Genomic DNA, 23,024 nt, shown 5'->3' with positions numbered 1-23,024 from the left:
TCATTTGATGCAACTGATTTGTGTACAACTTAGCTTAAAACGTGAGAGTGAATATATATTTTAACTAATAAGTATGCTATGATTTATAACCCCAATCATTGAAGCCTAAAATAGATTAATCAAAAAATATATCTCATATATAAAAATTAAGAACCGTTAGTTGAAGATTCGTTGGATACTCGATTTTAATTAAAAAATGTATCAGTTATTGATAACATATTCTTATATGAACTACAAGCATTTTAATGGGGCTCCAAAATTTATTATTAAAGGAAATGAGAAACTTCATGTTGTATAAATATTATTTTTAATGAATGAATAGGATTTAAAAAAGCTTATGATTTATTTCCTCACTATGGTTATATGTATGTAAATATTAATAAAACAACAAAAATATAGAAATCGGATTAGATTCTGTAGTTGGAGGAATATAAATAAATAAATAGGCAAAGAATTTTTTTTTATCAATGAAAGATGAAACCCAAATTTGGAAAATTTCTCTTTGAAATACTATTACTTTTACGCTCACAATATTTTTATTGTACACATTATTATTTAAATTCGATCCGAGAACAATTTCCCTTTGTGCAGTCTTAGATGATCCCTTCAATATCCATATTTCGACCAAGATCATGGACCCATCTCACAACTAAATAAGCTATTGTAAAACTTCATTTCACGTTATCAAATTAACGTCATAAGCTATTGTTCATAAAATATAAGTCTAGATCAAAATTTTATATCATGGGACTGATTCATTTAATTAACGAAATTGCATCGATCTTGTTCTCAAAACTGTTGCGAAGAAAGTATTATATCGAATTAAAAAAAAATATGATGGGGCTTTGATTCGGGAGCAAATCTTAAAACAAGTGTATGTAAATATTTTTGAGCAAGTTGTGATTTTGAAACTAGTTACAAGTTGTAACCAAAAAATGTGGGAACTATTCATAATTACAGTAATTTTGATACTGAGTGAAGACAATTGAATCTCAAAATAAGTTTTAATTATTCTAATGAAAATTACCCACTGATAAGTACAGCAATAGCCCGTGTGGTACGAATTTGATAAGGCAGATTTTGGCTATTATACATCCCCCCCCCCCTTTCATTTCAACATTCTTTGAATGAAAAAATCTAGCCTTTATTTAAATACAAACAAGCCAATAGAATACATGCCAATCTGTAGCACTCCTACACACCTTGTGAGTCTCAAACAGACCGGCATATCACGGATCCAATAACTTACAATTTTTGCAATATTACTTTATTCTGTGTAAGGCACAAGAAGGGCCACCCTGTCTGGATCACTTGTAGATATGTGATGTCACTAGCTCAGAAAATTGAAGGTCAGTTCAACGGCAGTCCACTATTCTTATGATGTAATGAAACTGTAACTATCAATAATTACAACAAGTAACAATTTAGTATAGTACAGTTTTAAATGTGCCAACCCCCCGGTATCACTAAATACCAGAATATTGAACAACACTACCATTTGTGATAAATATATCATTTGAATGGATCAAAAGAAAATGAGTATATTACTTAATAATGTAAAATGGCAACTTGTACACAACATATGTACGAGTATATATGTACACTTTAAAGCATAAATGATTATATCAACTTAATAACAACTCATATATAACAAATATATATTAATAAAAAAAAATTCTTTAAAAAATATAAATATAACTTTATATACATAATATATAAAATGCTAAAATAAAAATTATTTATTATAGAGTTTAAATGAAGTTAAAGAAATGATATAAAAAAAGTTTGTATCCAAACTGTAGATACAAGTATAAATACTAAGAAAACATAGAATAAAGAATACATCCCTCAATTCATCTCAAAATTGAAGATACATAGAGAGTTATTTGTATGCCTACTTAAGAATAAAGTTGTATCAACTTGAGTTATTAAATTACTGCTACTTTACGTGCATATATGTACGAGTAAAAATATACATGGATACATTATCCGTACATGTATTTTAAGATTCTCCAAACACTATTTATAAAGCGTTACTTATAAGTAAAGACGTCTTCTACTATATAGAGTAGAAGGTGTATTTAAATTATAAAAAATCATGAGTATTTTGGGCATGTTAAAATAAAAAGAAACCAAAAATGAACACGGTAACCCTCCCAATTTGAAAAATGTTTTAGAGGAAAGCATTTTAGCCTTCATGACGTTTTATTGTATCACCTAAAACCAACTGTGACGAGGGAGGAGAGAGAGAAGGACATTGTCAGAGACTACTCCGGTGTCAATCCCCAATTCTATTCTGAGTCCAACAAGGACTTACTGGAAATTTGAAATCATAACTCTACAACAAATCTTCAGGGTTACTCTCCATCTTTTAGGAGTACATATGCATGTTCAATCACATTTGGAATACAGCAGGGGGGGAAAAGTTCACTACTCTGGAGTTTAATAATTATGATAGCAGCTGGGGAAAGGAAAATTAATTTTTCAGACTACCAATTCAAAAAAACAACAACAAAAAAACAAAAAACTCCGGGAGAGTAAAAAAATACAATCGATTTTCATGGCTACTCATGAGTAGGAATATGATTTTTGAAAGAGCGCGAGGAGAAGACAGGAGCAAGGCTTATGGTATTACTAAACTCTGACCCGAGATTCATAAAATATTTTCTGTTGGTATGCTAAAAGTGTTTTTTAGAGTAGATAAATTATTGAGACTCGATCCAAGACTGAGTTTTTTTGTTTTTTATTCAGTTCGGTTTTACGTAGTTTTTCGTAGAACTATTCAGAACGATATTTCTGTCCAGAGAAAAATTCAAATCAGAGATCATAAAAATCGTATTCTGAAGTTCAAACTGTGGACCGATTGTTCCTTTTCTAATAGACTGGACACCCTAAACTATTTTTTTTAAAATAACCTTTAGTTTGTAGGAATGGGGAAAAAAGAGTGAGCATTGATTGTACAGTAATATATTTAATTCATTTCGAGACGGAGCTTGTAAGTCAAAATAATTGTACGTTGGGCCACTCGCGTCTCAAATTATTACTGTATAGAGTATACTTTGCATTAAGTGTATACTATGTACTTACAGGAATAGAAGCAGGCTTATTCACAACAACCAATTCGTCGTCCATATGAATAATGTTGATTCTCTCAGAGGAAACAGGGACTTCGTGTCTGGAAATGAAATATAAAAAAGATAATAGTATAGAAGATAAATTCTCATTAGAGCACAATTTAAATACATAGTTAGTTAGACATGAATATATTATATTTATGATTATATTTATATATACCAAGGAATTTTTTTCCAATTTTCTTTTTGGATTTATTGTTTATACACATTTGAATTTATTTATATGTATATACATATAAGTATAAAACTTTTATTTATCATTGATTATATATTATGTATATGGAACGTTATATGGATCTATCCTTACGTACAAATATATTCTTATGTTTGAAGAATTCATTTATCATTGAATGCATCATATATTGGCAGATATAATACAATGTACAGTCATATATTATATCTTACACACTCGAAATAAATCAATTTTTACTAGGAGTCAATCAATAATATATATATATAACTAAAATTTACAATTATAAAAAGTGCCATTTATAAACATATACATATATTTATGTATCATAAGAGATTAGCTGACACAATGGGTAAAATATGGCCTCAATTTTTTTTCTTATTCTTCAATAAATAATTCACAATTCCAATTAAGAGCTATGATGTTCAACTCTGATAAACTCTGATGGTGAAATAAAAAATTAACCAATCAGAGTTCTTTCCTTCAGCTGACATTGAAGTTATAGTACCCCATACATAAAATAATATAAATTATTACCTTAACAGACTAGTTTAAGTCGTTCCTTGACAAAGCTCGTAAGCCAAAACAATTTATTCCAAATAAATTAAACTGGAATCTGCTCTCACGTTTCGTCCCCAACTATCGATTATATCGTACTTTAATAAAAATGTGTATGTATTGATACTTGCATCTAAATGTATTAATTTATCTAACATTGTTTCTACCCTTTGCCATAGCTGATGTTCATTAATGCTGAAGGAAGATATTAATCTAACACTGCCTTAATTTGCCGAACTGCCAATCGAAATCCCTTAGTCGTCTCTAATATATTTCTTTCTCTACAATATAGATACTAGTGATGTAAAATATCTTTAAATAATGGTTCATTAATGTAACTGATCTTGAAGGATCATCACCTAAATTTTAGCAGTTCTTATACGGTTCCAACTGGATTTCTTGACTATAATTGAGAGCAGACCTTTATCTTACCCTATTTTCTGTTAAAAAATGGTACACATGTAGTACCAGGGACATGTAGGAAGAAGTTAAGGGTGGCCTGTTCCTATGGTTATAGGTAAGTTAGATAAGTAGAATTGCAGTACTTCCTCCACACTATTTTTCCCTTAAATACTTGTTTTCCGGTAAGTCTAAAGGAAGGAGAGTAGACATTAGATGAATGATGATGTTACATTCTTTTTGGCGGGGTAAGAAGAAATTGATAGTTCACGGCCCGGTTCACTTTGCAAGAACTGGTTCCTTTACAAAAAAAAATGGTCCGTCGTTAAACTAATTTTAAATGTTTAATAGTTCGCTTATTCGTTCGAACCTATGACATCACTAATATATCCACTCCGATGGGGTGGATGATTTGATTACAACTGTAAGAATTGACATGGATCAGAAGGAAGGTAAGGAAGCAATTACTCTAATTGATTAACTGGCTGCAGAGCAATAAAAGTGTTTTATGCTTCAAATAAATTGCACTCAAGTATATACTCTTAATCTCCGTCAAGAAAAAGTAGTATTCTATTGCAATTAATTATTGTGCTATATCTGTACACAACATTTAACTGATTGAAAAGAGCTCCTCGTTGATCAATATAATTCCTTATCGTAAAGTAACACAATAAAAGAATATATTGTAGAAATGTTATGGATATCACAAACCTTAATTTAGCGGTTTGCAATTTATGGTGGATCTTACGATCCGGCACTTATAATAAGTGACGACTGACAATGCCTGAAGACGTCATCCACAGTTATTAATGTTTTGTTGAACAACTTGAATAAATTTAGAGTAGGATTAATGCACACATTTTAAAGCGTACCAGAAGACCTCAAGAAACATGGAAATTGATAGCTTGTTGATATTTTTCCTTTCTTTTTCCCAAACAGCATGGTTATGACAGCCAACTCCATACTAATGGATCGAGAAAAAAAAAAGCTCAAGTCCATGGCTGCTATATCTCTTTGATGGGCCCTATATCAACTCTTAATTTGATACTTAAAATTCCATCTCTGTTATCAATTCCTAAAAAAGTCCCAAATTTTAAAGCACCCTCTACAAGGCATCATATTCGCTTACGTTATAACAAAGTTTACTTTTAAATTGAATTAGTTTAGTAACATATTAGACATTTTATAGAATAGTTTGCAAAAAATTAATGATTTAAGCCTATTGGTAGTATTAATTATTCTCATAAACATTAGATTGTTGATGGTCAAGATTGATTGAAGATAATGTCTATGATAACGTTATTTGGCAAAGTCTATTTCTATAAGAAGATATAAGATTCCGATGTGTCCTTAAAACTTTGGGAGCGATATTTTATACTAGTTTTTGATACGTTCAAATATATTTCTCTATTGATGAAGAGATCCAAGATCCATCAAGTCCAATTCACGATGCTCTGATATTCCTAACATTCACACTCCTTACTATGTACATTGTTGAGTTTTTCTATCAGGATACCGGGTTTCCAAGATTTCTAGGGGTTTTGCACCTACCTCAAATCCGAGTTCCAAAAATTTCATAATATGAGTTTCATTTCACTTTATATAATCCAACAAACAATAGCGTGTAGATCACTTACTATTTAATTATTTTTGTTGCAGATCGAATGGGGTTATGGAATTCAAAAAAACAGAACCCGTGCGGCTTAAAAAAATCCTGAGCACCATTACTGATAATTATAAAAACAAAAATTGATTCTAGGTGTATGGGGAGGACTTGCTCAAAAATTATTATTTCTTATTAAAATAGAAATCCTTAAATTTTATAGTATTCACTATTTACTAAAGGGATCCCGATATTTACCCAATAAATAAATATTTAATCCTATTTGATGAAAATACATCATCTCTTTAGGATTTACATCTTTTTTGCAATGTTGTTAAATGATTGAACTGCTCTTATTACGTAATTATATAACATGTATATAATGTGTATGATTCTTACTCCCCCCTCTTAGGAGGGGGGCTCAATGGGAAAACATCTAAAATTACTTTGTGTTCATAAGTACATAAATATATATATATAATTTTTCTACTTTTGACAATGTGCGCGTTATTCATTCATATATATATAAGTATGAGTATGTATGTAGAAGGCAAAAAGGGACCTTTTTCCTAAATTAGAAAACTTTATTATACTCATAAATTATATAAGACTCGCACACACACACAAGATCGTCCCTTAATGTATGTACACATATCTATATCTATTATGTATTATCAAGTATATAAATTTAAATAATAAATATAACATGTACGTACAGGCATTGCCCACATAAGCTGGGAAACTATCTTGCCTCTTTTGAGTTGCAAGTACAATAAAGTGCCTTACAAAAACATTGATTGGTGTATACATTATATATTGTACAAAAGTACTGGTGATAGGTTGTGATTTTTAGGGAATCGAACTAATTCGGTCCTTTAAAGTAGTTTGGTCTGGATTGGTTCATTTAAAATGTCGGTCTAAACGAACTCTATAGGTGAATTTTTGATAGCGTCATATATGTTTGAAAATAGTGAGCATTGACCTACATTAATACCATATGACATGTAATTTGTTGTATAGATCAAAGAAAATTGGTCCTTAGAGCGAGATTTAAAAAAAATCGGTCTAAAAGAATCCCTTAAGACTGAATGGGGGATTTCGGCCTTTGATCGTGTCTCAATACTAATATGTGCTTGGAAAATCACTAGTCCAACGTCCCAGGCTATGTACTTTTTCACTAAAACTACTCAAAATTTTAACACCCTACATAAGAATATACCCTACCCAATATCTTGGCTGGCTGAGGATGAGAGGAGACGAACCTGTCCTTCAGTGGGTTTCGTGTGCAGTCACGCCATATCACAAACTATCTCTTTAACTCTCCCGTCCCCTTTCACACACACAGCACATAATAACCAGCCGCATGTTAAAAAAATGGGCCTGTTCATTTCATTTGGGGCTAATAAAACCTGAAGAGTGTCTGCCTAAAGGGCTACTAAGAATTTTAAATTTTGCGAGTCCTGGTACTATATGCGACTCCTCAACCCAAAATCTACCCAGAATTATATTTCTCGAAATTGAGGCTGAATTACATTTCCTTGACGAATATTTTTTGTCAAATTCTATATACAATTTCAACTGAGTAATCCTTTGGAAGCATCGCAAATTGCACTTTAAGGTCCCAAAAATGCATCCTCACAATGAAATATAATTAAAAATGAATACACTTTAATTGAAAGGGGTCAAACTAAGTCTCATAAATCAAAGGAAGGCTATAGTTTACATTCTTTGGTATCTCAACTCATCCCATAAATTTGAATATAAAGTTTATAATTGACGGAAATATGTCTATAAAATGTATGCATATATATTGTAAAAAAAATAAATGAAAGATTTCTCATTTTCTTGATTTTTGTTATAAGATTGTTTTTGTGTGAACTCACTACATAATATGTACTTTATATCAACTAATCTGTTGCAACATGTATGGTACATATTACGCATAATAAGGTAGATTGCAGCATTTATGTATATAGGAAACGAACAAATTGTTGCATTTTAAAGAGCAAGAGGAAAAAAAATAAAGAAAAGGACTTGAGATACAAATTCATGATTTACATACCGGGTGGAAACTAAGAATTAGCACACTCATACAATTCAAATCTATGAGGTTGTAAGTGATCGATTTGATTTTTTTTTTTTTTTTTTTGCTACATAAGTGTTTATGAAATATCAGCTCTTAGCAAACATTTATTATTTTTAATAGAGCTAAGAATAACGTTAGAGTAGACTCATGGTCACAACTTTAATTTGTACAGGGCACACTTCAAGTGCGATTCCAAAGTTATTTGAAGTTGAAAATTGATCTCGAAATGAGACATACACTAATATAATATGTATAGTCTATAGCATAACATGCAGTCATTAATTAATTATTTAAAAAACAATCATCATCATTTGTTGTTCTCGTTATTTTTATTGCCATATTATTTTTATTATGACAGAGCATGGAGTCATTCATACATATTTAATTTTAAATACACTTTTGACTCATTAGACTATAATGAATCCGTTAGTATATTATTTTGTATGAATGTTCCATTGGAACTTGTATTAATTTATATTTAGTTATATGCATATAATTACAGGGTGAAAACTACAACTTATTCGTTTGTATAGTATTCTTGAATACTACTTATAATTAGGAAAGAGTTTTGGTAAGAGTGGTAGGAGAAGGCAGGAGCGAAACATATGGTATTACTAAAGAGATTTGTGCAAAGAAAAAATTAAGTTATTTCTTCTTTTTTATTCATTATTTTATAGTTCGTGGTGGTGTTAACATCTACCTCTAAAAAAATAATTCTTGCCTATCTTTGGTTTAAATTGATTTAAAAATGCCTTATAAAATAAGTATATATGAATTTAAATATAATTATAATTTTTACCCTGCACTAATGCTATTTTAAATGTAAAAAGTAATCTTCTTTCTAGCAGCCATTTATTTTTACTTATTTCATTCTTCACTTTTAAATTGATTTACATTATAAGATAGGCGAGAAGCTCTTCTTTTAAAGGGAGATGTTAACACTCCATCGACCTATTAAATAATGAACAAAAAAGAAGAAAGAGCACAGGCATCAACTGATCTTCCTATTCTAATCGTTCATCTTATTTTTTTCTTTGCAAAGATTCCTTCTTTATATATAATATAATTGTATACAAGATTATCTCCAATACTGCCAGTTACTTTTCTATTCAATTATGTAACCATTTGTAATTACTATGGCAGTAACTGAAAGAGACCCAAAACTAGTGTCGGCGGAACCTTAGGGACCAATTTAACTATCATCAAAGCAATGTTTACTTGAAATCATTATTTGCGTAATAAACTCCAATACATTAAAAGTTTTAGATCAATAATGATTTTTCACAGTCACACAAAAATTCTTAGATTGGTTCATAATTTGATAACTATATCGCAGAACTACTACAAGTATGTGCGTACTACTCAATCAATACTCAAAGAAGCAAAGAGACTATTGACTATAATACGCCATAATATGTATTTACGTACTATATAGATGATATTTACTAGGTGCATTATGAATTAAATGTATTTTCATATTTCCATACTACTTGGTGACTTGGAACAAAACTTAAAATTTTTGAATTCGGACAAAAGTGATTTTTTGAGCATTGAGTCAGTCGTGCTCGAGGAAAAAACTTACAAAGAATAATATATAGAATATTTTAGCCAGCAGGACTCACTAAACTTAATTTAATTGGGTTACAGAGTCCATAGTAAGAATTTATGACTTTCATATTAGAAAAGTTATAATTGAGGACGGTATTTTTCTTAGTAAAACTTACAGAAAAACTGAGCCCCAATTAAACTAACGAAAAAATCTCCCACCAAAGAAACATGATAGCAAAATTTATAAGGAATTTCAAATATACAAATAGAAGCAACTGGAGATGAGATTATTAATCTATAGTCGAACAGTCCAAGTTTAATCTAGTTTTTCAAATAATATTTCTGGCGGATTCCAATGATTTTTTTAGTAAAGTCGAGTTTTTTTGCTCGAGTTCGAGCAATACACGAATCCAACACTATTCGTGAATTATATGCAACGATAAAATTCATTACTATACATAGAAATAACAACAAAATTATCTATATGTACATTGTGCCTATTTAATTATCTCTACCATATATAAAAACTATTATTGAATAACCAATCAACGGACTAAAAACTAGGGGGAGTAAAATATTAAACGCTGTTTAAGCTGATTTTATTTCTTCTCTTTTAGATAGTAGGTACATATTTTCTGTCTCGAAAAAAAGTGAATTATTATTTAGTTTAAAAAATCCTATAGAACTTAAAAAAACACAAAACAAATGCTGACTAGGCAAAAGGGACCAAAAACTGTTCATATGTGACCTGTCAACACAAAAGCATTCTATATTGATTTTTCTCAAAATTGAATATAAATTACATTTCTATTCCTCTATGAATTATAGTCCCTTCTATCAATAAATTATTGTTTTTAACCATTTTGAGGCGCTGTAAATTGCAATTAAAGTAGTATCGTCATAATTTAAAAAAAGAGATATGGACATATTTTATTTAAAATGCCATTTCGGTACCAATATAAGTCTCTTAAATTAAATAAAGGTTCTCAAAAATAGCTAAAATTAGTAAGTATCTTAACAAATACCAGTAATTTGAATGCAACCCCCTATAATTATCCAATATGTTGATTAAATATTGGGATTTACATATGTACATATGAAGTAAAAACTAAATTGGGATTTTCTCCGTTTCTTGATGTTTCATCAAGATTACTTTTATGTTGAAGAACCACATATATAATAACAAAGATATATAAATACCCGACTTCCATTCTGTTCTCTAAGTAAAATATATTTTGAAATCTATTCCGGGCCTTATGTATGAACTAAAGACTGTCTTGTCGATTAAAAAACAGACTTAGGTAATCTATCACTCCAAACACTCCTAGTATAAGTGCATGTAAATTGCGTTTAATGATTTATTTTTGGAGATTTTTAGGCAAAAGAGTATCTATAAGTATTCCAATACCGATACAAATTTGATAAGGGGATCAGTGCAAAGATATTCGTATCACTATAACACTAAGGAGGATTGTATCGTAAAATGCTAATTGATGCACCGAATTGGAGACATTTTTTCTTATTGTGATACGGAGAGGGGGAAACAAAAACATGACTTGAAGTAGACTTGCTATAACAAACTATTCTTGTCCTATTTATTCGGACAGGAATGAAGTCTTCTTCTATTACCTGATTTTTTAACCACAGTATTAATAAGTCATAAATATACAAGATTAATGCCTAAACTGACCACAGGCCACGCTTTGAATAGCCATTAAGTCATAATAATAAAGATTAATCATTGCAAATAAATCAAAATTATATATACATATATGAATACTTTTTTCATTCACTATAGATCAATATATAATTTTTTTGTTTCTTAGTTAATAAAACAAATATATACATATATATATATATCTATCACCATTACAAATAAGCATTCGATGCATGAAAAAATAGTGTTTTTAATGTCAAATACCTTCTAGGATTGCTCATTTCTCAGGAAAAAAGTTTTAAAATTATTGGATTCCGTGAAATATTGGAATCTCATTAGTAAATAATAAATACTATGAAATTGTATTTATTTCTATATTTGAAGAAAAAATAGTTAAATATTCATTATTCTCAATCGTTATCACAAATAGAGCAAAGATTGGTTTTTAAATCCGGCAGTTTCCGCTGGTTGGAATTCTTAGCAACGATTGCACCCGTTGAACAAACCAGTAGTGAAACTCAATTAACTACATATTTGGAAATCCCATAGGGTTATAATTCTAACAATTGTAGATTATATAAGAACCCTCTATAGAAAATTATGGCAAAAAAAAAAAAATCGTTAATACATAATTATATTGTTTAGTAATAATACCATGAAAAATGTTCTTACGTAAGCTCAAATAAAGTATTGTTATTTTCGTGACTTTATGAGAGAGAGGTAGAGAAGAACGAAGATTAAAGCAATAAATTAATAGGGGGGACTTGGGCTTTATTCTATTGTTATTGTTGTTTTTTACTCAAATTTCCAAAAGGTAAAATAAATGGAAAAAAAAACAACATTTTAATAGTATTTTTTTTTTTCACCTTATAGGGAAATTTAAAATGTTCACTTAGATATTACGTAGATGAAAACTCCTTCTAAATTGTATCACCATTCATCGTTATATAATCAACTTCTGACCAGGACCCTTTATATTATATATCTCTCAACCTTTCCTCCAAAAAGAGAAAAAACAAAAAAGAACACAAAATCAGTATCAATTTCCCCCAACTATTTTATATTTCTGCATACAGTGGAACTCGTAGGCTACATATGTATATTTATTAATTGCAGAACTTTATGAAAGTATGTCCAAAGTAGTTATAAATAGAAATAATTAATTCCAAATGCAGATTTATTTCATAGGGCTGGGATTCTCAAACGTTTTTTAGTGATGTACCACATGTAAAATATTTATTTAACACAACTCCCCTCCCCCCTTATCAGAACTATTTTATTTTTAGCTTCAGTGACATAGGAGTCTGGAAGTTCATATTCTAGAGGGCACTAGGTTTTGGATTTTTTTCCAAAAAAAAAAATCAAAATTTTAAATTTGTTTCAAAAAAAATAAAATTATAAACTATAGCTATTCACAAAAAAATAAATTTCTTGGAAAAAAATTCAAAAATCCATATATAATCTCAAAAAATTAAGTTTTTTTCGAAAAAAATTTTAAATCCTCAGCTGTTGACGAAAAAATTTATAATATTTAATATTTTGGAAAAAAAATTCAAATATTTAATTTTCTAGTACAAAGCAAAAATTCCTTTTTTTTTGGGGGGGGCTACAACGTCCCCAGACCACTGCAGACGCCCCCGAGTTATATACCACTTCTAAACTATTATTTCAAATCTCAAGTACCCTCTAGATATCCTCATAGTGTACTCCTTATTAGAGAACCGCTGTCATAGGGGACAGTTTATTAATTGTAACACGCTCCACAGCCTGTTTCAAGTAAATTAATCAACGCTTTGAACACTAAGAAGAAGGAGGAGCATAAGTGGTGGAAAATAAAGCATATAGTTTCTTAGGTATTAAAAACAAATATCCCATTAATAAGACTATTTTTTCTTCTAAGAGTAACCTTTTAGAGGCCATGAAATAATAATCAAACAAAAGTTCAAATGTTTTGGCATCTACATCTATAATTTTCCCGAGTTCTTCAAAGTTTTTAGTTTTTTAACAGTAAATATGATACAATAGTATTTTCGAAAAAAATATAAAAGTTTATTGATTATACGGTTTCAACCAATCAATTGCAAGTAAACAACCTTTAAAAATAGTCTAATGGGTCAAGTAGCTTATGAATTAATTACTGTGTTATATCAAAAGGATGTGGTTTTTTACAGAAATGCATGATCGTCTAGTCGACAGTTTCATTCAATAACCAATTAAACTAAAACTGCGTAAAATCAGGCAATTTAATAATTTCGCCAAGTAAGTATCTTATGATTAATGTAAAAATGAACAGATGACAACACAAAGCGTATTTTTTTATGTTTGTGGGATATCACCATGTATATTACACGATATATTTACTAAAAACAACGTACATATTACGAATGTTTCTTGCTTGAGGCAAAGCAATTGAGACTTTGGAAGATAAAAAAAAGAAGTAATATCCGACTCAAAGTACATTCTCGTCCATAAATGTACATTGTACAATCATCAGATGAATATTAATCGTATTAACCCAATACATACATATAAACCATATGTATGTATATGATTAATATTCTTACAACAGCTACACAAAACTCAGCTTGTTATTATTTTTTTTAATACTTTTTAATCTCACAAATACTACATAATATAATACATATATATATATACAAAGAGATATAATTAATTTGTAGGAGCTGAATGTATGTTAGACTGGCTCTTAAAATGAATTTTCCCCGCGAAATATTGGGAACATAGTCAAACAATGTTTGTTTTCTTAAAAAAATATAGAAACATAAAGTATTAATGATTAATATTGATTAATGTTTAGGGGTTGTACCAAACTTTCAAAAATTCCGAAATTGGTAAAAAAAAAAGCATTTTTACCTCAAAATAAAACAATTTATAAAAATAATTTTTTTAGAAGGATAATCAATCAAATGACAAATAAAACATAACTTTCTTGTCTCAACTATAAAATCTCATAATCATACTATTTCTTTATATCAAAAATAACTATACAATAGGAATAGGAAGTAGTACTGTCCATTTTGCTGAATATATTTTTTTTGAAAAAAAATATGCACTTTTTTACTTTTAAAAGGCTTTTGAAAAAAGAGAATATATTTAGTGTTTAGTATTTATAACAGATAAGGGCATGCTATACGTGGGTCAGCAATGTTTAATTTGCTATTTTTTTTTACAAAAAAACATCATTTTCGGAGAAAAGTATATAAAATTTTGAAAAATTGTTAGGTAAGCTAAAATAGTAATTTCAAGTAAAATACATTTTCCCCTATATAAACTATGAAACTTCAAAGGCCCTGCTCTACTTATCAGCCTTGATCAATATTAGGCAAACTATATATTTCTTATACCAAGAGGAAAATTTTTGAGGCAATGCTCCTCTAAAATTTCGTTAGAAACCAATTTACGAACCAGTCTAATATTATATAGTATAATGCAATCATTTCTCTTATTCCTCAGCATCAATTCTTCATCATCTCCCATTGAGCTACGTGAAGGATAGAGGGGATAAAATATACAATGTAATATATATAAAAAATATAATTCCTTTATTTTTAAGCACTCCCTACAGAGGTCATATTAAAAGTTATATGAGATGTAATCACTCAACTTCATGAGCTTGAATTACAAACATACTAATAGTGATGTGTATCAAATTGTAGTAATTTTGCATACGTGGATTATCCGCATTTTAGAAATATACGAATCCCTTCCAGCCAATTTGAAATGTTGATGCTCAATACATCATTATTAAATTTATATATTATATGAGCTCCTTATCGTAATACATAATATATATATATATAAAAGTTATTTCAGAGCTATTATTAGGAGGAGAAAGAAACCGATGAGCGATTAATCTGTCGATTTTTCTTTCTTTTTAAATCAAACTATGAAACAAAAGTAAAAATATAATCAGACAAAATTCGAAATTTGGCCAACGATAATTTTTAAATGATCCCATGGCTGACAGTTAAACTAATGACACCAAAGCTTCAATAAGTTATAAAAGTTTTATCTTGTTGTTAATTCATGTTTTTACAAATAAAAATGGCAGATATTGTTTTTATAAAAAAACTTTCTTGATTTCTTGACAAACACTGTCTTACATAATATATATACATTATATAGTGAGTCAATTTAATTAATATAATGTTCATACACAGCTCAGTGTCGCTTTCAAAATATTTTGAGGCAGATCAACGAAGTGTGTACTGACTTTTTTAATTTCTGCAAATTCCAATTTCTAATACTCTTCATATATATTAATGGTGTGGGACTAAGCTGCTTGGATACACCACCTTCCCTACTAAAACAAGAATTGGTGGTCAGTCTAAGCATTAAAAGAACCATTATCCCTGCGTAAAGTTGTAAAATTCTAAGCCCTTTCGGTATGCTATAGAAGAACTTGAAAATTGACATGGTAATCCTAACAGTTGTATTAGCTTAGCTACAAGCATCTATAAGCACCTCCTTTATTGTATCATATAACCTTTTTTTTTATACAAAGAAGCAGAAAAAAGGCCCAAAATCACTTGGTTATTACCAAATAAGTCAATCATACCAACTGATATTTATCTTTTACATTCCCACATTATTTAAACAAAAACTAATCAAAATCCGTATTTAGTAAAGACAAAGGTGTGACTTACACCGATATGGATCCTCAATTCTATTCTGAGTCCACAACATAGGACATACACTCTCCAACACATTTTCAGTGTTACTTTCATGAACAAATGCACTCATAAATGTTTTATTTAAACTTTTACCAATTACAATTAACATAAAACGCTAGAAAATGTTAAGAATTTACATCATTATCCATATGTAAAAGGAGAAATCTAAGTAATAAGATAGATTAAATTCTTTTATGGCTGGGTCCCTCTATCTTTCCACATTGCTTACACTCTACCTATTCGATACCCAAGAGAATTAAGTATTTTTACTATGCATTTTTAATTTAAATGTTAATTAACAATTTTGATAATTATTTTATAATGAAAAAAAGTTAATTTAAAAGTCAGGTTTTGTTATCTGCCTCTTACGTAGCTAGGTGTGCACGAGGTACATACCTAATTGTACACATATACAATATACCATGAATGTATGGATAGCTTGGCCCTTTCACTATAACTTTCTTTCATAAGGATATAAAAAAAGAGAAAGAAAGAGCGAAAAAACAAATTAAAATGGCATTAAGGTATTTAAAGGTTTCAAATACTTGAAATATTTTAACAGTTCGATAAAGCATTACAACAAATTACAATCACATACTTTCATTGTGTCTTGATAAGTCGGTAAAAGTATTTAAAAAATAGTCTCTAAATCAGTGATTCTCAATCTTTCCATAATTGCAAAACCCTATATAACTTTTAAATATATTACTGCTGTAATATTTCACATTTTAAAATATCATTAGTGCAGGGAAAATATTATAATAATTTTTATAAAAATATTTATGAATTTTAAATATGCACTTTCCTACCAGTATTTAAAACATAAGTAGGTGAGAACTCCTTAATTTTTCTTCATGAAGGAGATGTTTTCACGTGTACAACAATCCAACAAAGAATGAATACAATTTAAAAAAAGAATACCAAAAATTACAATCGTTCTCTTTTGTACATCATAAAACTGTATTTTACTCTGTACAAACCCCACCCCCCCGGGCAATAATAAATCTATTAACTAGGGATTGTTTTCAGAATTACTTTTTTATAGGCAAATTCCCATAATTATTTATAGTATCTAACCAATGAATCAGGATAAGAGCAACATCTCTATTACAATGAAAATATTGTTCTTATCAAAAGTACATTTATAAAATGATTTAAAAAAAATGTTAACATGGATATTTATTGACTATGTAGTTCATTATTAAATTATAGGCATTTTTAATCTATAAAATTAATCATTTTTCTTTATTTGAACTCAAATGTAATATCTATTTTTTCATCTAATTTGGTTATAGATGCATTGTTATTATGGGTAGAAATTCATGACTATAAATATGTTCAAAAAATGAATATTTCAAAAAAAAAAAAAAAAATTTCTAATTTGATGAATTTTCTATTTAAATATTTATGGAGTAGATGAACGAAGAACAAAATTATAAGTTAGCCTATCTGTCACATTTATGTTAATTAGTGTTGAATTCAAGTATGACTCAAACTCAAAAAGAAAAAAATTGGCTTTATTCAATTCGACAATTTTCTAAAAATTACTCAAACTCTGGGAAAATATTTTTTGAAAATTTTGACTTTATTTAAACTGGAATAATCAAAAAATTGATGCATTCGAGTAATGATTAGTCAAATTTTTGGTTTAACTTTTTATCAAAATTCTTGAATCCAACACCAGTATTAATTTTGCTTTATGTGATGTCGTTTATGAAAATCCAGATAATTGTATTTATTTTCGAGAAAAGATATTTTCAACTTCAGCCAAGAAATACTCTAATATGAAAAGCACACTTCTTTTTTTTTTTGACCAACTAATGTCTATTTTTTAGAGAATAATAATTATGAAATGAAAAATAAAATTGAATTAAAGCAGTTGTGAAAAATCGTGAGCGGAATGTTGGGCTAAAATATTCTTGACAAAGGACAATTAGGGACTTTTGGCGGGAAAATGATATTTAATACATTTTTTATTTGGGATTTTAAATTTAAATTGAAAGTAGACTGTTCATATGCTATATATGTCGTATAGGTAAATTAAGGTGTGTTCTTTTGTAGAATAATATTTTTATTTATTAAGTATATTCATTTATGATCCTACTATAAACATAACACAATCTTATTGATACTTAAATAATTTTTGGCTATGCGGGAGAATAAAAATTATCAATCAAGGAGTATCACTCTTTAAGTTCTTATTACTTCTGTGACTATAATATCTTATAATCAGGATCTAGTTTCAAAGACAAATTATATAGTAGTGACGTCATAGCCATGCAACTTAACTATATAACTAATAAACTTAGTCTAAAAAGTGGGGGCAACATCCCTTGGAATTATAATTCCGGCGCCACTGATATACAATATAAGAGGTCTTACTGTTCTTTAAAATGGAGACGCTATTAATTAGAAAATAAGTATGATTGAATAGAAGTAATACTCTAATGTGAGATACCCTTGTTTTCATATGATGAGAAGAGAAAAGGGTGAACGCACCTTATTTAAAAAGAGGAAAAGACATAAATAGTTATCATTCATAATATATTATTATGTATATTAATGTGATGTTCATTAATGATGTATAATTTGAATTATGCTGCTTATGTTTAATTCAATAATAATGAATAAAAATCATATTGAACAACTTTGTCTCAAAAGGATTACATAATTAAGCTTTAACGTTATACATAATTAATTAACACGATGTAAATATTATATACTAGGAATGAGGACAATTCCGAGTAATAATGTTCCAATATAATGATAATTAATAAATGAATCAAGTATAATTTTCGGCAAAATGTTTTCGATCAAACGTCCTAGAATCGTCAAAAATTAATATCTTGGGAAATAAAATATATTTTTTTGATGGATTTATTTTTTTATGCTATGAGAATAATTATGATTAATAAATTAAGTTATTCTAATTTCTTAAGTCAATTATTACAAGATTTTTTTATTGACAAATCCCATCTTTAATTGAATAAATATTATATTAATACGAAAATAGCCTTTAGTTGGTCAAAAATACAAAAGGGAAACAAAGTGAACGTTACATGTATATAGTATTTCTTGTTTCAGGCATTTATTGATCCCTTTGACAACTCCATCAACCACCAGGGATTGACAACAACTATTAAAGATATAACCAATTATTAAAATAAAAGCATAGCAACTACTAGGTTACACTCAGACACTAAACAGTTAATTTCAAAATGCAGCAATAACGTTTCCCTAACCACAATTATTAATAATAATTATTTTGAAAATTTGTATTCATCTCCTTAGAACAAAAACACATATTACACATCCTTTAATGACTTGGAAGACAAAGCAAAACAAAGAAAGCAAAAGAACATGTGTATGACGCAAAAGTAGTAATTAAAAGAACATACCTGTGAACAATATTAGCCAGAAGATCGTTATGTTTTAAACGATAGTCAGTATCTACTTTTTCATAGTTGACCGTTAGAGTTCCAGCTTTGATACATCGTTCCTTGGAGAGAAAAAAACAGATAAAGCCATGCAAATAAGTTGAAAAAATAATATTTGTGGATGATTAACTTACATACTCCTCAGCGGGATGAGCTCGGAACTCCCTTGCAAAGACTTCAAGAATTTTTTCTCCGACCCAACGTCCCTTTGTAAATGTTGTAAAAGTGAAATAATAAGGATATACTTTTCGCAGCTCTGTAAAAGAACAACAAAAAAACAAAACATTTGCAAATTAAAATAATGATTTTATAATTTAATTTAGACACTTAATATACATATATTATATTTTACTTAAATAAAATAACAAAATCAAATATTTTGGAATTAAGTATGACATTTAAAGATGTTAATTATTTAACCATGAAAAACATAAATGTGGCCCATAAGGCCATTCTTTCAACTTTTTATGAGCAAGTAATCTGTTCAACTCTGAAAATCAATATAACTTAATGTAATGTTTTCTGAAACAATAATTTGATTATTTATGGTGAAAAACTAGGGTCATATCGGCCCTATCTCTGTTAAAGGGTTTTAACAAAGTCTCAAACAATAAAACACCCTCTATATGACACGATTATCATAAATATTAAATTTAATAACCCCTGCAATTTTATTCATAATTAAATGCATTCAATTCAACTTTAACACGTCGTTCCTTTATACGTAGACTTTCTCTCCTTAAGAATTGAAGAATCGCGGTAAAAGGTTTTCTTGTACATAATGAAAATCCCTATGGGTTATAAACTACTTTTATACAGGAGCAAAAAAGTTATTGGAAAACAAAACAACTATAACAAGAGATAATAAAACGGCTTTGATACTTGCTAACCAACAAATTATTCATTCGCTGAAATTGTCAATGCCATGACCTTTGTTCTGTTTATATTTTTAATCTTAATGGTTCATTTGAAGAAAGTGGGTTTTCTTCTTTTATTAATCCATTGGTTATCAATTTTTTAACACCTAAATGATATAACTGGTATCAACGCCATAAATCAATATATTGGGCCCTAGTATGAACTACATAAAATCATTGATATTGATATTAAATGGCACACAACCTTTTCAAATATATTATTTATGTCCTATGTAGATAGCTAAATATAAAAAAAGTACTAGTTTGGGGTTCGGTCTGGAAAAACTAGACTAGTCTGTAACGGTTATAATTTTTGTAAGACCAAAATAACTGTTTCCAAGTTAGGTCTAGTAAAATTCGGTCTACAGAAAAGTCCGTCTGGATCAGTCCCTACAAAAATGATTATTTATTTTAAGAGAAAAAAAAATCAGTCAACAATTTCATTTTCGATTATAGATTGTTCTAGAAATAATCACTCAAAACCGACTCTCAACCCTAGTAACTAACTACATCAATGAATATATAAATTCTAAGGAAAGAAAGTTCAAAGTTGTATAAACTAACATTCATTTCTGAAGAAAACGAAAAAAAGTTCATATTTAACTTCTTTACTCTGTCTCAATATATTTATAATTATATATTTCCCATATATACATACACAATCTATTCTTATATTGAGTAGGTACTTTAGGGCGTGTGTGATGCTTGGTACAAACAAGCTTACTCTTTTTAAGTATTGTTTATAGACCTAATAAACACATTTGTTTAATTTTATTAAGTATATTAAAATTTACTTAGAGAACAAAATCGATGAAATTTTGGAAAAAGTGACAAAAAACTATAAAATAAAATTTTTGAGTTTTCAATGTGCCTTATACTTTTTTAATATATGTATATCTAATTAAGATGAAGAATTTAAAATCAACCTCTAAAATAGTGGTTAAAATTGAAGTTAAAAATACATGTTATTTTCTCTACCACTGACGTTTTTCTGTTGTTCACTTGGATTAAAGGAAAATTTAAGGTTCAATTTAGATCTTACTTAGTACAAATATTACATATGGTCACTGTACGAGGCCATTATATTTTGAGAGGTCAAGATAGCAAAAAATACATAATTGACAATAACTTTGGAACGTATGCGGGTATAGAGCTCACATTGGTCATTATGTGGATTTAATAACGATGCTTATTATAGCAAATACAAAAAAAAAAAAAAAAAAGAAGGTCAAAATTAAGTCACACAAAAGGTCAAAAACGCATCAGCTCTGAACAAATTAGTATACAAAGCTAAAATCATTCTTTATAACACACAATACATATATAAAACATATCAGAGTATGAATGTAATACATATTAAATTTAATTAAATTCACAATTGCACATTTTTTACTTTAGCGTAGAGAAGATATGGTATTTCATTTAAGAAAAATGACCATAGGCTTACGGTCTACCGAGTGTCCATATATTGCCTACAGCCAAAAAAGTACATAAATAGTGACATTTTTTTTAAACTATCGTACAATTTTGGGTAATAAAAGGAGAGGTTTTGAAAAACAAATAGATATATATTTTCTTATCATTGTATCTTATTCTAAAATTTATATTTGCCAAAAAAAAAAAAAATATTAAGCTCATTCAAAAATCATACTTTTATACTTTTTTGTAACTTTTCCAAAATTTCATCAATTTAGTGCACAAGGTAAAAGCTCATCCGGCTTCATTTTCTAAAAATGTACATAATGTTGATGTATATAATGGGGAACTTATCGTTACTTATTAGAGAAGGAAAAATGAGCGTGTAAAAATTACTTCCTCCTCTTAATTTGTACGAACCGAAGTATACAAATTATTTTACACTGAAACGAAGTTGTCGGATTCTTCCCACACAAGCAGCCTTTTTCAAAAAAATATCGTTTAGGTAAAACGGAACGCAGGCTTCCTATAGATGCATATCAAAAACAGATAAATATTTAGGTTTTTCCTCGGAAAATGTACCCCCTGTGGATGAGGCCTATATATACTTCAATGAAATCGCACGGAAATGCTGATTAGCTCCATACACAGTACCAAAAATATGCTAAGCAATATCCTTCAAAATGTAAGCCTCACCCTAATATATGTATGTACATACGAAAGTCGTTTATGAAGAAGAATAAGAATTAATAGCAGAAGCAGAAACCAATTTTTATATTTTTTGCAATGAAGTTATAAAAATAAAATACAAAACGGAAAAGAGCCTGCAGGCGACATTTTAAGTTTATTTTTTTTCTTTCCCGATTTATTATAATATATCTATAGATACATTATTATTATATATACTTTATATATAATGTATAGATGTTGAATCTATAGAAAATGTCAATTTTTGATATTACACAATAATTCAACTCTTCCATAGGGTTTATATGTACAACTATTTATTAAGACACAGATACATAGTATATACATGATAAAGATAAAAATCACGCACACTTATTTATTATCACCTTCCAATTTATGATAATATCCATTTTTATATTACTTTACCCACAACTATTGATATATCTCTATTACATTACACAAGATCTACCCAAAATAATAAACAAAGTGGCGAAACAAAGACCACGCTATGAATATTTGTCCAAAGTTTGTTGACTACTTTTTTGTCCTCAAGGGACGTTTAGTATACTTAAATATTATTCTAAAACTAACAATGCAACCTCCATGAATTCACCATTTTAATTGAATTAGCAACATCAATTATAGAAAGGTTAAACAAAAATACAGAATGTATAAAAAATATTCCCAGATCATTTTATATG

The 23,024-nt window shown here is 28.6% G+C and overlaps 1 protein-coding gene across 7 annotated transcripts in view; it reads right to left on the bottom strand.

Annotated features, from left to right (window-relative positions):
• The window catches only part of LOC121114953 (pseudouridylate synthase RPUSD2), a 157,337-nt gene that overhangs the window by 18,232 nt on the left and 116,081 nt on the right, over positions 1-23,024 (bottom strand). For all 7 annotated transcript variants that reach the window (XM_040709081.2, XM_071887360.1, XM_040709082.2 and 4 more), the window contains 3 exons: positions 19,438-19,559; positions 19,265-19,365; positions 3,088-3,175 (listed from right to left, as the gene is read on the bottom strand). In XM_040709081.2, coding sequence (XP_040565015.1) covers positions 3,088-3,175; positions 19,265-19,365; positions 19,438-19,559 — 311 coding nt within the window. The remainder of the gene's footprint in view (positions 1-3,087; positions 3,176-19,264; positions 19,366-19,437; positions 19,560-23,024) is intronic.

This window comes from Lepeophtheirus salmonis, chromosome 3 (genome assembly GCF_016086655.4).
Source record: "Lepeophtheirus salmonis chromosome 3, UVic_Lsal_1.4, whole genome shotgun sequence".
NCBI lineage: Eukaryota > Metazoa > Arthropoda > Copepoda > Siphonostomatoida > Caligidae > Lepeophtheirus > Lepeophtheirus salmonis.
This window is presented reverse-complemented; position numbering and strand designations above follow the sequence as displayed.